At 42.1% G+C, this 18,183-nt stretch overlaps 1 protein-coding gene across 1 annotated transcript; it reads left to right on the top strand.

Moving 5' to 3' along the window:
- The first annotated feature begins 9,630 nt into the window (after positions 1-9,630).
- LOC129767299 (pyrimidodiazepine synthase-like) lies at positions 9,631-18,141 on the top strand. The gene is made up of 4 exons (XM_055768020.1): positions 9,631-9,834; positions 10,306-10,898; positions 10,963-11,084; positions 17,961-18,141. The coding sequence occupies exons 1-4, from the start codon at positions 9,807-9,809 to the stop codon at positions 17,989-17,991; spliced, it is 774 nt and encodes a 257-aa protein (XP_055623995.1). The 5' UTR covers positions 9,631-9,806; the 3' UTR covers positions 17,992-18,141.
- Positions 18,142-18,183: the final 42 nt, after the last annotated feature.

The raw sequence follows: 18,183 nt of genomic DNA, 5'->3' as shown, positions 1-18,183 counted from the left end.
CATATTCATAGAGTGTATAAGTTAAGGGAAAAGTCATGTAGCTATAACGTGGAATTCATTAGTTCATGAGTTAATTTGGTGTGTTCATTCTAATTCTCGTCAATATTACGTTAAAAGTTCGATGGAGAAAAATCACATGTTTTCACGTAACATCAACGTTTGGATTTTTTTGAGTGTACGAGTAGCAGAACTATCCTACTATGGGAGGAATAAAGATTTCCAATAAATAAATGATACGATTAAAAAAAAAGTATAAATTAAGCAGCACGTTTTGCAGAAAATCCTAAGGCTCCATGTTAAACTGCAGGTTGACTTGAATGACAGCAAAATTGAAACTTGTTGCCAGAAAGAACGATTTATTTTTCAAATAATGCAACTCAATTTTTGGTTGCTATAGGGTAACAAAACAAAATATTTTTTTTCGAATTATGTTCTATGTTTAGTAGGCGATATTCAAAAAAAAGTACTAATGCTTGAGTCTTGTAAATATATTACATTAATACATATTACTTCGCAGAAACGCATTAAAACTCAAGATTACGGGTCATAAATTAATAATGAGCATTATTCCAAAGATGTAGAATAAAAGTGAATAAGCGCGGATCGAGACGACCGCACAAACGGGTACGCTCAAGACGACCGTATGGATACTAAAGAAAATGGGAAGAATGCGGATCAGGAAATTAAAATATTTGTAAATCGGAACGACCGCGCAGAACAAGTACGGCTCAGGGCGACCGTGTAAAAATTTTAATGATAAGAGTGCAGATCGGGAAGACGGTACTGTGTAAAAATGAAAATAAAATTATTTGCGGATTGAAAAAAATGTAATGATAAGAGTGCGGATCTGGACGACTGTGCTGTGTAAAAATAGGAGTAAAATTATTTGCGGATCGGGACGACCGCGCAGAACAAGTACTGTTCAGAAAGACCGTATAAAAATATAACGATAAGAGTGCAGATCAGGACTATCGCGCTATGTAGAAATGAATTTAAATATATCGGATCGGGACGGATCGAGACGACCGTATGAAAAAATGATAATGATAAGAGTGTGGGTCGGGACGACCGAGCCAGAACATAATTAGACTCGATATTTTGTCGGTTAAACGTCATCAACTATCTCATATATCTCAAAGGTGGTTCAAATGTTTTCTATAAAGGAAAATACACTAAAACAAAATCCACTACATTTGTTCTTTCCGGCTTTTTTTATTGAATTCTTTTTTTTCGGAGAAGAGAGGTGTGTGGCATGCTTAGTTCTGGCCACACGAGCATCGTCAGTTTAGCGATCAAGTGGGCTAGGCACTCGGCACATTTTCGCCATCTTATCAGCAGTCTGTAACCGTTCGGCTTCGGTCTCCAATTATCCCGCGAACGCACAGGGACACACAGTATCCACGTACTCTTGCAGCCCCGTCAATTTTCAGTTATCCTGATGGTAGACTGATTGTCTTGGAAAACTGGAATCGGTTCGTGCAAAGCTTTCCCCAAGTCCTGGAGCCCTCGAATAATCCTCATTGCATGGCAAACAGTCGTACACAAAGCTGGGTGCTCCGCTTGCGTAGGAGAGAGTGCAAATGTACAACTGAAACTGGCTATCGTTACGGTGAGCCCACCAACAAAATATCGTCGACATATGGCACTAATAACAACATCTTCTTGTGGGGTCTTCCTAGCCAAATTGGTTGCGTCTTCTACTAAGCAAACGATCATGTGCTCATAACTCAGGGCCCTCAACTGACCATCTTTGTGTGTTATTCTAGCTACTACGTCCACGCAATAACCATAATGTGACGGTAATCCCAGTCCCTTACCGCTCACATTACGGTCTGCTGCATCAGTAATTGGTGCTATTTTTAACACAACAATGGAAGCCTCATATCAACAGTCCCGTTGTGTATATAGTCCAATTGTGAAATTCGAACAATAGGAATATTTTACGTCGAAAAAGACAACATGTGTTGTGTATCAATAGAATATGAATACTCTTGCGCCTAAATGGCTACTGTGTAATAGATAAAAATGTGTATGGATAAGATAGGAATACTCTTATGCCTACATGGCTACTGTGTAATATACAACATGAGAAAAAATATACACGATAAGGCTTACAGCTGAATTGCTAAGTGAGCCTAATGAAAATAATAAACAGATAGGATAAAAAAAATATGTTCTTGCTCACGCTGCTCGTGAAAATACACTGAAACGCAGTTATTACCAACATCTACTCTTGATTGGTCAATACTCCTTCACCTTTGGGGAATACGTGTCCGTATAATCGAAGTCTTGTTTCTGAGAAAAACTACTCGCTAGAAGCTTCGCCTTGTATTTGTCTGGCTTTCCCGGACCAGGCGGTTAAACTTTAACATTAAAAATTCACGTGTCAAGGAGCATTCTGATTCCGTTATTTCTGCAACCTCTTGGAATTGAACATCCTTGTCGTTTTCGTGTCGACGAATCTTCACTCTCATTGGCTATATTCCTTATTTCAGTATTTCCACGAAATTGACATATCGTGCCATGAAGATCATCCTCTTCACGGTACACCAGACATGATCCACATTATAGAAATAACCCATGAAAATACCATTCCAGGCCTTAGCATTCTTAGCATTTCTTCTGAGCTCCTACTGCACGTAAACAAAAACTCTGCTCCCAAAGACTGGTATCTTCGACCCGTGTAACTTCCATGACTCCCACAGCTCGTATGGTATTTGATTTGACTCAATCGCAACCGTTAGACTCCTGCTTGTCAAGTAAACTGCCATCTCCAAAGACACTCCCAGAACCGCTTGTCAATAACAGAATTCGCTAGTTCTGACCTTTTCAACAAGTGCCCGATTTAGACGTTAGTTGTCTCCGTCCTATTCGGGGGTAAGTGATGGAAGCGTAGCAACTTGTAACTAACGTTACTATAACAACATCGCAACAGTTGTTTGTTCATCGTAGTACTCTGGTATATTAGAAGTAGTCAAATAAAATTTTCATTCCAATTTGTTCTCTCAACTCGACCAGACGTCTTTTATTTCCACTTAATACGCTCAACAGGTTATGGGCCTGCGTTTTATGAAGAATTGAAAAGATTTAGAGGACCGGAATCGTCAAGTTAACCAACGAGAACTACGATTCTTGGAAGCTAGACGTTGAATTCCTACTCGTTCGGGAAGGCTTGTGGTAGTATGTAGTTCCTGGGACGATACCGGAGCTGGCTGCTGATCAGTCGAATGCTGTTGTGGTTGCTGCATGGGAAGATGGTGATCAACGAGCTCGTGCGACGATTGGGTTACTCCTCAGCCGGAGCCAACACGGTCACATCCGGAATACAACAACTGCCAAAGCCGTGTGGGAAAATCTCAAGAAGCAACATGAGAAGAAAAGTGCATCTCTTGAAACGAATCTGTGATCTGAAGTATCACGAAGGCGACGACATCGAAGAGCATCTACAGAAATTCGAAGATTTGTTTGAGAAGCTTTCGAACGCCGGTACGGAACTGGACAGTGATCTTCAAGTGATCCTGGTCTTCCGAAGCTTACCCAGTTCCTTTGACGCGCTGACAACGACTCTGGAGAATCGATCTGAAGAAGAACTTACGCTGGAAATCGTGAAGAATAAGATCATCAACGAAGTTCTGAAGCGAAATGAATCTTCATCAGCGGATCCAACTGTGTTGAAAGCGGACGGGAAAACCAAGAGCGTGGTGTGTCATCATTGCCAGAAGGTTGGCCACAAGAAAAGGAATTGTAAGCTGTGGCTGAAGGATCAGGATCAGAACGATCGAAACCAGAAGAACGGTAATACCGTGGATGATCGAAAACCTGTCCCCAAACAACCGAAGGCCAGAATTGCAAAATCGGAGGAAGAAAAGTTTGCATTCAGTGTCTGGGATGATGCTGCCGTGAATTGGATCGTTGACTCTGGTGCAAGTCTGCATATGAGCAGGAATGAGAAGTATTTTGTGAGATTGGAAGAACCGAAGGACGATACACCACGTTTCGTAACGGTTGCGGATGGCAAAAAGGCTGCTGTGAAGGGGATAGGAAGCTGCAAAATAAAGTGCTACTGATTAAACGGTGAAGAGAAGGAAATCCTGCTAAGCGATGCTCTCTTTGTTCCGGAGCTCGATATGAACTTGGTATCCGTCGGAAGGTTGGTGCAGAAGGGCGCTAACGTCACGTTCGATGAGAAGGGTTGTACGATTGCGAGCGGACAACGAATTGCTGCTGTGGCACCTCGAATGAACGGTTTGTATCACCTACGTCTAGTAGAGAGGACGAACGTTGTCACCGAACAGAACCATGCGACGGACTGCATACACGAGTGGCACCGTAAACTAGGACACCGTGATGTTCAGGCCATCCTTGAGCTGGAACGTCGGCAGTTGGCTGAAGGCATTAAAGTGAAAAATTGCGGATTGGAGATTACCTGTGAAACCTGTCTGCAAGGAAAAATGGCTCGTACACCGTTTCCAAAGAAGGCGAAGAGGAAGTCCAAGGTGATTCTCGATTTAGTGCACAGCGATCTTTGTGGGCCGATGAACACGGTAACACCTGAAGGACGTCGATATTTCATCACTTTTATCGATGACTTCAGCCGCTATTCGACGGTGTACCTGTTGGGGGAGAAGTCAGAAACAATCGATGCGCTGAAGGATTTCGTACAGCAGATGAAAATTCAGTTCGGCAGGCCGCCAAAGGTAATACGGTCGGATCAAGGTGGCGAATACCGAAGCAAGGAACTCATGGCATTCCTGAACAATGAAGGGATTTTGCAGCAGTTCACAGTAGCATACACGCCTCAGCAGAACGGCACTGCCGAAAGGAAAAATCGTTCGCTGATGGAAATGGCGAGGTGTATGATTCTGGACAGCGGAATGGATTACCGATACTGGGGTGAAGCCATTAACACTGCCAATTACTTGCAGAATATTCTGCCGACGAAGTCAGTACAGAAGACGCCATATAAAATTTGGAAAGATATCAAGCCGGACATGAAGAAACTAAGGGTGTTCGGGTCTCCTGCATATGTCTATGTACCACAGCAGAAACGGAAGAAGCTCGAACCCAAGTCAGTCAAGATGACTTTCGTTGGATATTCGGATCAGCATAAGGCGTGGCGGTTCATTGACACGACAACGAATAAGGTAGTATTCAGTCGTGATGCAACTTTTCTGAGTACAAGTTTTGCTGATGGACAGAAGTGTATAAAAACAGAAGAAAAAGAAGATGACGTCGTAGTTTTTCCGCTAACACCGAACCCGTCCAACACATGGGAAGCAGAACGACCACCACAACCAGAAGACGATGATGAGGATGAACTTCCCAGTGACGACAGTATGTACGAGGATGCTGATGATCAAGATCTCGACGATAGTGAAGAAGAAGATCAGGCCCCGGACGTAATAAATGGTATCCAGGAACAGGAGGAGCAACTTGATTTGCCAAGAAGATCAACACGTGCAACTAAAGGAGTCAAACCCGATCGCTATGGTGCAGATGGAAGAATGGTTCAGCAACAGTCCAGGGAGCCATGTACGTACCATGAAGCCATCAGTAGTGCTGATAACGCATCCTGGAAGGCAGCGATGAAGGATGAACTTAAGTCATTGGAGCAGAACGGTGTGTGGGAGCTCACTACGTTACCTCCAGGAAAGAAAGCCATTAGATCCCGGTGGACCTACAAGAAGAAAGAAGATGAGTTCGGAAGGGTCATCAGATATAAAGCCCGACTGGTAGCCCGGGCCTTCACGCAACGCTCTGGACTCGACTATGATGAGGTGTTTGCGCCTGTAGCGAAGCAAGCAACATTCAGAGTACTTTTGACCATTGCGGCTAGGTGTAATCTACTAGTAAAACATGTGGACGTGAAGACTGCATACCTGAACGGGAACCTCAATGAAACTATCTATATGAAGCCACCACCAGGAGTGCAGAAAGAAGATGGTCAAGTTTGCCTGCTGCGTAAAAGTTTATATGGCTTGAAGCAATCCGCAAGAATGTGGAATCAGAAGCTGAATGAAGTCCTGTTGCGAATTGGTTTCAAACAAGCTGTGGCGGATCCTTGTCTATACGTTCGGAAGCGGAACAACCAAATGACCTATCTCTTGGTATATGTAGACGACATGCTGCTGGTAACTCCAAACGAAGAGATTTACAACGATGTCATCCGGAGATTGGGTTCAGAGTTCGTGCCAACGGAGCTAGGTGACGTGAAACACTTCCTTGGAATTCAAGTGATCCAGACGGAGCATGGCTACAACTTGTGCCAGAAGTCGTACATCGAGAAGCTTGCTGTTCGTTTTGGACTGGCGGATGCGAAAGGATCAAAAATACCAATGGACCCCGGATATATACAGCAAAAGGAGGAGTCGGAGAGGATTCCCACTAATGACAAATATCAAAGCCTCATTGGTGGTTTACTGTATTTGGCTGTGAATACCAGACCGGATATAGCGATAAGTGCGTCAATCCTTGGAAGGAGCGTCAGCCAACCGGTTGAGCAAGACTGGACTGAAGCTAAAAGAGTGTTGAGGTACTTATAGGCTACAAGCAACCATCAACTTAGGTTGGGAAATGGTACTCAAACGCAGATGCTGACTGGGCTGACAACGTCAAGGATCGGAAATCGAACTCCGGATATCTCTTCCGGCTAGGCGGCGGTACGATCGCATGGTGTGCAAGGAAACAGACGTGTGTCGCACTGTCCTCAACAGAAGCGAAATATATTTCTCTTGCCGAATGCTGTCAAGAACTGATCTGGTTTAGGAAGCTCTTGCAAGACTTCGGAGATGCTGTGAAGACCCCAATTCAGATCTATGAAGATAATCAAAGTTGCATCAAGATGTTAACCAGCAACGGAGAAAAACGATCAAAACATATTGACACGAAGTTTCATTTTGTAAAGAATTTGGCTGAACGGAATGAAATCAGAGTCACCTACTGTCCAACGGAAACTATGCTGGCGAACATCCTTACGAAGCCCTTGAACAGAGTGAAACTGGAAGATCTACGTGAGAAACTAGGAGTTACATCAGTTAGCGACGAGGAGGAGTGATGGAAGCGAAGCAACTTGTAACTAACGTTACTATAACAACATCGCAACAGTTGTTTGTTCATCGTAGTACTCTGGTATATTAGAAGTAGTCAAATAAAATTTTCATTCCAATTTGTTCTCTCAACTCGACCAGACGTCTTTTATTTCCACTTAATACGCTCAACAGTAAGGTCCACTCAATCTGGATCTCTCTAGTCTAACAGAACTTCACTTGCTCATGTATTCACCTCCATTGTCGCGCCACAAACGTTACATCTTCACGATAAACTCCATCGTATCATATTTTTAGAAGTTCTGCACCACCTCCTTAGACAACATCAGATAAATCATCGCAAAACGGCTTCTATCATCCGTAAACGCAACGATGTATTTTTTCCTAAACAGTCCTTCCGGCATCCCTAGGCCACACATGTCGGTGTGTACACTCGTAACGTATGCTTACCCTCGCGTCCGGTTTGGTTCATGCAAACATGCATACGCTAGTGTCGAGTCTCGTCTCAAAAACGGAGTGTGATATTGATGTGTCAAAGGTGGTCATAACAACATCATCTTGTACCGTCATGCAATTATTTAATTAAATAAATTAATTGTAAATTATTGTTAGAAATTCAACAACTGATATTCATTCAGAACTCCACTGGAAATAAACCCGTGAAATCCGGGCCATTAGTTTAGTATTCGGTCGAAATCTTGCCATACAAATGAATCACAAATTTGTGCATTAATCGAGACTTAATCAAGCAAATGAAACCAAATTATACATATTGAGGTTTTAGGGTGCAATAAATGTTTCTATGGTGGTTAGACTCTCCACCCCCCCTCTCTAAGGTGGGGGGGGCCGCCATACAAATGAATCACAAATTTGTGCATTACTCGAGAACTAATCAAGCAAATGGAGCCTAATTTTGGATGTGAGGGTTTTTGGGTATGAGTAATGTTTCTATGATGGTATGACACCCCTCCCTCCTCTGGAATGGAGAGGGGGTCCCATGAAAATGTTACACATATTTCAACCAAAAATATTCCAACCAAACATGACAATTGAAAATTTTCGGAAAACTGTGAAGGAAAAAGGGAAAATTCGGAAAATAAATTCAGATAGGTTCCACAATTACATATTGACAAGTGCTGTTAGGCCATTTGATGTTTGCGCTAGCGAAATTGATCTTTGTTCGAAACTGGAAATGGATTTTAATGTGATGAAACGCACTCCTATATCTTCTTCTATCTATACCAATAAAAAAGCATCGCCGGATGTGTTGATGAGAGCAGAACTCGAACTTGTTTGATTTAGGGCTGTGTTTATTCTATCATATTTTCTGTATAAAACATTTATTCCATGTAACGGAGAAACATGTTATTTGCAAGTGGTTGAAAAATCTTGAACGAGAATTGTGTCTAAAAATAATCTGATATTATAATGATGAGTTTTGTTAGAAATACTAGAAATTTTATAGTAAAAGGTAAATTCAACGGGGTCGAATGAACGTGACGTGAAAGTTTGAATGTATTGATAAGAAAAAACACATTTTGGGCGGGACGAAGTATGCCGGGTCAGCTAGTAACTAATAAAATGTGAACACTATGATTATGTAAAATAATCGAAGTTCTAACCTGTATGAGAATATATTAGACACTGTTCACACGGATATCCCTGTTTAAACCGCAATTTGTATGAAAGAATGATCAAAATGCTGTACCTACGTTCCACCAGAAACATGCTCGATAGGTCTGTTGTTTTTTAATTAATTATTTTGTTCGTTTTTTATGAAACGAACGGCACGAAACAAATTGACGAATTTACGTTGGATTTACAACCAGATGGCGCAGCGAGTAAAATGAGGATGTTTTGTTTTTCTGGTATGAAATTCGTTCAAATTTTCTAGAAAAATCTGAATTTATCTTCAAATTTCCCGGTTTCATGTATTCTTTCCACGCTGAAAAGGTTAGAAAATCTTCATTTCACAATGTGCTATGTATATGACGAGGAATGGCTTGTTATAAGTATTATAACTTTAATTTGTTTCAACTAAGTAAACGATGAATAGGATGTTTTGCGCTAAAGATACCGCAAATCCTTCTCGTATCGGTCCCTACATAACCAATGATATCAGCCAATTTGATATGATATCGATTTCATCGCAATTATCCATAGTATCAATAACCGGTATGCATTATCAAACTTAAAATTTTCGAAGATTATCTATGACTTTGGTCAAATCGCGTGTTGAAACCATCGTAAATATACAAAGCCCTAACTTTCTTACCATATACTGACGACATTCAATGACTGAAGTGAATCTAAATTGAAATAAAATGAATAATCACCACCGAATCTTGCTTTTCAGTGCGTAAAATAAACAAACACCCTCACTTTTGTGGTTCTGAACTCTAATGTAGATGTCGCATGAGCTGATTCAGCTTTGCGAAATTCGTCAAATGCAGAAGAACGATTCAAAAACCACAATGACGATGAGACCAAATAATGTTGCGTAATTCACGGGTGCACCACATACCGGCATCGTTTGACAGTCAATCAGTCATGGAAACAGAAACCGGTTTCAAACTTACGGGATACGAGAGAGAGAAATTCATTCAGTCGGATATATACAAAGCATCAAAACGGGCGTTTCGACATTGTCGTGAGTGAAGTGGAATTGGCGAGAATTTGCCACACAACAAGTTTGCCGAATCTTAATAATTCAACAGTTGTGGAATAAGTATAATTGCACTGTCGCTACTTCGCTGCATAATGAACACCGGAAAGCATTTTGCTAAAGGTAAACCCCTAGTTTAGTGCTCCGAACTTCGAAAGATATTGATTTTTGTTGATGGAAATCGTAAATTTTCAAGCAGTTATTTTAACATTGATGATGTCATCGTTGAAGCAGTGATGTTTTACCGCTTACCTCACAACGATTACATATTTTTGGAGGCGAGCTCAGAAACGTTTAAAGTCCAATCGTTCTGGAATTTTGAATTGTTGAATCGAATTCACATCCTCAAAGCCAATGTAGAGAACACGTATGATAACAAATGAAATTCCGATGATTCGATGAAATCCATATTTTGTCGTATAGATAATCACAGCTTGTTTTCATACCTGCTCTCACAAACGGTAGAAACTGGTTCAAATATCTGCGAATGATATGGCGCTAATTTTGGAATTATTAAATGAATAAATAAAATAAAACGACAACTAAATGAAGTAGTAATTCTGTTTCGAAACATTCGATTCCTATCTATCCTAGGATCGTCTCCACCAGCACTGCCAAACGATGGAAAGCTACGGCTCTATTCGATGCGCTTCTGTCCTTACGCGCAGCGTGTTCATTTGATTCTGGATGCGAAGAATATACCGTATCATACAATCTACATCAACCTGAGCGAAAAACCGGAATGGTACTTCGAGAAGAATCCACTAGGAAAAGTACCGGCTCTGGAAGTGCCCGACAAAGCAAAGTTCACCTTGTTCGAATCGCTGGTGGTTGCGGATTACATCGAGGAAGCATACTCTGATAAGCAAACGAAGTTGTATCCAACCGATCCATTCCAAAAAGCACAAGATCGCATTCTCATTGAACGGTTCAACGGTTCTGTAATTTCCCCATATTACCGAATCCTCTTCTCGAGCGATGGCATTCCTCCCGGAGCCATCACCGAGTTTGGAACTGGTCTTGACATCTTTGAGAAAGAACTCAAAAGCAGAGGCACTCCCTATTATGGTGGTGACAAACCTGGCATGCTTGACTACATGATATGGCCTTGGTGCGAGAGAGTGGATCTACTTAAGTTTGCCCTCGGTGACAAGTATGAACTGGATAAGGAACGTTTCGGGAAATTGGTACGTTGATTGAGTAACCAAAAATTGTATAGAAATAATCTACCTTCTTACTACCGAATTTCAGTTGCAATGGCGCGATCTCATGGAACAGGATGAAGCAGTAAAAAAATCGTTCTTGTCCACGGAAAACCATACTAAATTTTTGCAGAGTAGAAAACTGGGGGAGAATAACTACGACATTTTATCGTAAGCATATAATTGAGCCTGATGGTTCAGGTCTATCGCTTCGTAATATGCTCCAATCCTTCATATCCTTACATTGCATCCCACGTTTTTTACTAACACTAGTCTGATATCAAGATCCAGAGGATCCGTATAAAGTGCTAATCACGTGAACACAAGAAAAATAAAATAATCATATGTTAATGTTCAAATTTTGGCCTTCTAATTCCATTTGTGCACCACAAACTATCTGTTGTTAAGTTTAGTGTATGCTATATGCAGCGGCGCTGTGTAGGGGGGAGCGCAGGGGGTGGTTATCAACTGGAGTGTGACGGTTCAGCTTTCATGAAGCGCATTCCGCAATTGGCTCCTGAGGTACACAAGTGTGATGGTAAAATGTTTGTCGAAAACTCAATGTAATATTGTGGCATCAATTTATGTGAACTACAGTGGACTGATCACAGCCATTGAAGTTCTATGAGATCCTTCCGAGAACTCGAACACTAGATCAATTAAGTGCATTGCCCCTTCTTCCAGGAGTTTTGATTTTCACTTTACTGTGTTATCTGTGCTTCTGGTGCAATGTACGACGTGAATATGATCTAACTCAGAACTATCTTTATATATAAAAAAAGGATTTTCCTACGTACGTGTAAATCATCATCACTAGAGAACGGCTGATCAGATCAGCACGGTCAGTAAATTTTTTGAGTTTGTCTTCACCCAAATTAGAATGATAGAGTACCTTGGAAAATATTTGAGATGATAAGAAAAATTTGAAAAGATTAACTATGCATATCTTTATATGATATATATGCATATCTTTAGGGATATTTAAAATAAAAAGGTGAATTTCGAAAATAAGAGGTACGCATATGTATGTTTCGCTGTGAAGATCATCATTTAGATAAATTTAACAGATCTCAACGATAACATACAAACTTTCTTAAAATGTATTCGATATTTTTACCAACCAAAATATTGTCTAGAAATAATTTATATGACAGAACAACGTTTGCCGGGTTTACAGCTAGTTTACAAATAGTTCTACGACAAATTTCTACGACGAAGATTCGGACATGAATTTTTGAAGCCGCAGAAATTACCCTGGCCGATGCCAATTATTAGACTGCGTTGAAAGTTTTACAGTTCATCATGAAATGCGGACTCTAAGAAATGCTTCAAAATTCTACAGGGAGTTTTAGAGGGACGTTAACGTTTGACTAGGGATTACTAACGATTTGCATTTCTGTGGCACCTAGTGAAAGAATACACGAGCTAAATCGGGTCGACATGTGATTTCAACAAGATGGTGACACATGTCACATAACACACGGAATGATGGACCTATTCCGTAATAATTTTGGCTAGCAAATCTTGTCTCGTTTTAGATCAGTTGGCCACCAAAATCGTGCGATTTGATATTTGTGAGGGTATTCCAAACATATAGTTAAAGCCGATAAATCAGCATCAATTCAAACATTCTACTCAGACAACATCATACGTATTATCGTCAAAATACCAGGCGATATGTTCAAAAAAGTAACTCGAAATCGGACTTCACGTATGGATCACCTGAAACGTAGGTGTAACCAACATAAATAAAATCCAAACGCTTATAAAATCACCATTTATGATTATATCCTTGAATTTGAGTTTCTTGGATCGATAATTTTAATTTTTCATTAGAGAACGAAACGAAGACATGATAACAAGATTTGGTTAAAGGGGTGACACCCGAGCCACCCGCCCCGTGTGTCACTCAGTCATGCTACGCCACTGGCTATATGCAAGAGTTTCGTATATTGCGTATTTTATTAGAATCATGAATAAGTTTGAACTAAAATATGCAGCTATTCTTGTTGGAATCTTTGGTGATTTTGCTCCAAGGCTACCTATGTGAAATTTTACTCGTTCTACCGGTTTCCAGTCTCCGCACCATCCACAAAAGATGTAGGGTAGTGTACGGGGAGCGAGGGGGAGGTCCGCCCCGGGTGTCATCCCTCTAAGGATGACAGGCCGTGATAAGTATATTATATTGAAACAAAATTGTGAAAACAATTTATGCGAAATACGATAGGCTGTTCATACCTATTGAAGTTTAATGCGACTCAAATACTAGATCAAGTGCACGGTTCCTCCTACCACTTTCATCTGGAATTATAAGTGCGGGCTAAATTGTCTATAGAAGTAGCCGATATGTTAGAATCAAGGCGCCTATGTAATGTATACATTTATATAAGCGCCTTGGTTATGGCAGGATTACATTAAGAAAATCTATAGCTATAGATGGATTCATTCACCCGAAAATAGATGTAAACGGGTGAGAATATATATATGATACACTTCTCCGAGTTATAAATGTATAGGATGAATAGAATAAATTGAGGCATATGTAAACGCTGGTGATTTTCTCACTGGTGAGAAATCACTGAAGTTAGATGCAATTCTACTTCAGGTGGATAAATTCACCAAAAAAAAATTGATTGAAATTCAACAAAAAATTATTGATTGATATTAACCGGGACAATGCCAATCATTAGACTGCTTTGGACAGCTTATCCGGAAGTGTAATATCTAAGAATTTAAAGTACAGGCAACCTTTTTTGTGCGGGGGATAGGGACCGCACAAAAAATCGTGCAATACTTCACCAGTAGCTTTAAAAAATCGTGTTCGGTACACAATTTGAAAAAAAACTTTTTTTTTGTGCGGTAGATAAAACAAGTTTCCCCTGCAGTCCCCGACTCCCGGCTGCAGCGATTCTTGCCGATTCCTGCTCCACTTGGTCCAATCACCTCGCTTGCTGGGCTCCTCTCCTTCTTGTTTTTACCGGGTTAGATCGAACACCATCTTTGCAGGGCTACTGTCCGGCAAACACCAAGTGCTTATCAGTCCTCTTCGAGCATTGTCCATGCTTCGTGTCCATAGAGAACAACCGGTCGAATTAGGGATTTGAACATGGTACACTTCGTACGGGGTCGGAGTTCGTTGGACCTTAAGATTTTGTGGAGCCCATAGTAGGCGTAACTTCCATGCGTCTTCGAATTTCACGACTGTTGTTGTTGTCAGTTGTTATCAACGACAACACCACAACACCTCTACCAAGAAGAATCATGTTGCGATCAGTCCCTCCTGGTAGAAGTCCCCTGTGAGTCTCAAGCGATTCCAAAAGATCGCCTCACAAAATCCGCACACTGCACCGCACACCGTTCATCGTTGCCTGAATCAGTCTCGTCAGCTTTCGAGGAAAGCCGTGTTCGTCCATGATTCTCCATAGCTGTCGTTGGTCGATTGTATCATTTGCGACCTTGAATTCGACGAGGATATGGTGCGTAGGGATCTGATACTCGCGGCACTTTTGGAGGATCTGTCGCAGTGTAAAAAACTGGTCCGTCGTCGAGCAACCGGTCCAACAAATCTGCTTACTTTTGACGATAGACGGCGAAAGAATATCTGAGAGGAATTTTGTAGGCACCATTCAGTATTGTGATTGCACGGTAGTTCCCACAATTCAGCTTGTCACATTTTTATAGATGGGACAGACCTTTCACTCCTCCGGTAGCTGTTCTGTGTCCCAGATCCTGACTATCAACCGGTGCATACACTCTACAAGTTTTCCCGGATCACCCTTAAAGAGCTCCGCTAAGAGGCCATCCTTACCAGCTGCTTTCAGGTTCGTTAGCTGATTAATGGCCTCCTTAACATCACCCATCGTCGGGGATGGTACGTCGTCGTTGTTAAATGCACCGGTGTAGCCTTCCTCAACGCCGTCTTGGTCTCCTGTCTGCGCTGTTCAGGAGTTCATCGTAGTGCTGCCTACACCATTCGATCACCTAGCGTTCGTTCGTCAATATGCCTCCTTTCTTGTTCCTGCACATTTCGGCCCGCAGCACAAAGCCTTTGTGTGAGGCGTTTAGTTTCTTGAAGAACATCCGCGATTCTCGAGAACGAAAAAGCAGTTCCATCTCCTCACACACTTTTTCTTCCAGGCGGCGCTTTTTCCCGAAAGAAATGTGTTTGTTGTCATCGCTTCAGTCTGATCGTTCCACGTTTTGTCGAGTCACTCGTTACAGAATGGCCATGCGTGCTGCATCTTTCTCGTTCAGAAGTGCTCCCCATTGTTCATACCCGATGACGATCCCTGCTTGCTGCTTTTAAAATGTTCCAGCATTCATCGAGGGAGGCAGCACCTAGTTCGTCTGCCCTCGGTAATGAAGCTTCAAGCGCTGCGAGTATGTTGCAGCAACGTTCGGCTCCTGTAGTCGTCCTAGGTGGTACCGTTGTGAGAGCTGGTGTCTTATGTTATTGACGATTGACAGTTTAGAAAACAGTTTGATCATCACCAGGTAGTGGTCTGAATTGATGTTAGCGCCACGATATGTTTCGACATCGATGATATCCGAGAGGTACCGACCGTCGATCAAAACGTGATCCCCCAGGTGTAATGGTGTTGGAGAATGTGCTGGAAGAAGGTGCTACATATGGCCATATTCTTGGAGGCAGCGAAATCGATAAGTCTTAGGCCGCATTCGTTGGTTCGCGGATGGGCGCTAAACCAACCAACTACCGTTCTGAACTACTTCGACCGACCTGCGTGTTCAAATCACCGATTACGATTTTGATGTCATGTTTTGGGCAGCGCGTAGAATTTATTTTTATCGTCGTCGGTGCTAACTAGATGGGGGCTATGGACGTTGATAATGCTGATGTTGAAGAAGTGGCCCCGCACCCTACATCAAACTGCACATTCTTTCGTTGATCGGACTCTAGCGAATCACCCGTTTCTGCATTTCCCCCATCATGATAAAAGCGCTACCCGGCTCTTGTGTGTTGCCGCCACTCTGATAGATGGTATAACCACCTTGAAACGATCGCACCATTGAACCTATCCAGCACACCTTCTGCAGCGCTACGATGTTGAAATTGCGGGCTCTCAATATTTCCGAAAGAATTCGGGTACTCGCAAGAAAGTTCAGAGACTTGCAGCTCCATGGTTCTAATGAGTTTCTAATCTCTAGTTCGTGTTCTTTGCGTTAGTCTAGTCCGATTGTCCTGTCTCGAATTTCTTTGAAAATTTTCCTATGCGTTTCATTTTTACAGATGGTTTGAAGGACCTGCACCAATCCACTGTCTCGCCGGAGGACCATCGTGCACAATTTTATTTAGAGTCTCCACTGGCACGAGGGCAGTGATCAGCCGCCCCTGACATGGAGAACTGACGCTGTTTTGAGCCGCACCTCCAGACGCTCGGCTTCCTTCCCTGTCAACATACGCCCGATATCTCACCTGGGTTGGTTACCCGGTCTTTACTATGGGTACTCGTACCCCAGCCGACACCGCGGTGAGGTAGGGATAGGAGTTACTGTGCAAGAAGCTAAGGACCACGAATCGGGTCTATTTTATGCCTGCAGATACGCGAAATACCGATGGTACGCTTAGTCCAGTCGTTTACCAACCAAATGGATGCCATTGATTAATTGCTGAAAACTCATCAACTTTCACGAAAGTTGAAGCCAGCCAGAAGAGTTAATATTATCTTATTATTACGATAAATCTGGAGGAATATGGACGAATCATAAATAATTTGGACAAGACAAAGGAGAATCTGAATGTCTGGATAATCCGTAAAAATTAGGATTCAAGACAAATCTGGGCAACGTTGGTTAATAGTGATCTCCACATAAGTGGCGTCCAAATTGAACCTCTATCGAACTGACAGAAGCCAACATAACGTTTGCATTAAAAAAATGGTCTTTTTTCGAATGGTGATAACAAAACTAAGACAGATATTTGAGTTTAATAAATTTCCCATGGAAGGTAGTTATATTAGCTTACTTGCAACAAAAAAAATCAACGATCTTGCGAGCGGCCTTCCGGCAGTTAACCGGAACATTCTGCAAGGCGATCGAAAACAAGCGTGTAGGCATGTTTCCGACCAAAATACCGAGTCTTCGCGCTTATGGTATTTCTTGAAGAACGACGCAGCTTCCGGCAGGCATTTTGTACTATAAATTTCCCCGTTCACGGCCAGTCCAGAACTTAGGAAAAGCGGCTTTGACATCCCTTTCTCGCTGATTGTCAGCCACAGCAGCATCTTCTTGGAGAACTTGGTGTGTGAAATAAACTTCACTTCGGGGCTCACTTCCTTCGTGGGAGAAGTAAAATACGAAGTGCCCTGCCAGTCGTTGCCATCCAAAATGAGATAGGTCTTGTCGTCCATCACCACTGCCACGTCCCGATTCACCGGGAAAATCGACTTGACCATCTTTTTCAGCCGCTGCCGCTGCGTCATTGCCAGCAGCTCCGAGACCAGTGGACGGGACTTCCACTTCCTTACATGTATGTCCATGTTCGCCAGGTACTTTTTCACTGTTTGGGCGATTGCACCGATCTCCCGGCCAAGCGCACGCAGCGATGTAGCCACTTTTCCTTCGATCTTCGTCTTCAGCATCCTTTGGAGCTTCTTGTCGCTCAGGGTCGTCGGCCGTTCGGAACCGGGATTTCTTTCGTTGTCTCTGATTTTTGTCCAATAGTGCCACGATGTTGTAGATGCCGGAACGGGCGTATCCGGCGTCCACAAAATGCCGCACGATGTCCGTTTTCGACGCAGTTTCGCCATCACTGTTAGAGTTCGACTGATAGAACTGTCAAAATTGTTTTGCTGTCTCATGGGTTACTTGATTGATGCTGCATGGATAGTTCCGTCAGTACGTGTGAAGGTAAACCCATGAAAAATGAGCAATTTTTGCCCATTTTTTGCAAGCGTTACAATGATTCTAAACCCCATTCAGAGCTCTTCTTCGCACTGTTTCGGTTAATAACTAACACGAATAAAATAATAGTCTATGTTAAGGTATATGTCATACAGTCGTGATATAAAAATGATCTCATTTTTTCAGAAACGATGCGAAAAGATTACGTGCGGCATAAACGGGTTATCCATCGCTTGATCAATCTTAAACATCCATCTTAAGATTTCGACGATCACATCATTCAAGAAGAGTTGTGGTGTTACTGTGAATACCAATGCAACCCCTATGATAAGCAGATTTAACGGTACTCGAATTTGTATGTTCCTTAATACGAGAAATGAAATATCATTTCTGAAAAATGTTATTATAA

The sequence above is a fragment of the Toxorhynchites rutilus genome, chromosome 2, assembly GCF_029784135.1.
Source record: "Toxorhynchites rutilus septentrionalis strain SRP chromosome 2, ASM2978413v1, whole genome shotgun sequence".
Classification (NCBI taxonomy): Eukaryota; Metazoa; Arthropoda; class Insecta; order Diptera; family Culicidae; genus Toxorhynchites; species Toxorhynchites rutilus.
This window is presented reverse-complemented; position numbering and strand designations above follow the sequence as displayed.

What these genes read in the sequence shown, in the direction of transcription:
- LOC129767299 (XM_055768020.1), top strand. Translation starts at nt 9,807, where the DNA reads ATGAACACCGGAAAGCATTTTGCTAAAG. An exon ending in CGGAAAGCATTTTGCTAAAG is followed by an intron (nt 9,835 to 10,305) that starts GTAAACCCCTAG and finishes TATCTATCCTAG; the next exon opens with GATCGTCTCCACCAGCACTG. An exon ending in AGGAACGTTTCGGGAAATTG is followed by an intron (nt 10,899 to 10,962) that starts GTACGTTGATTG and finishes ACCGAATTTCAG; the next exon opens with TTGCAATGGCGCGATCTCAT.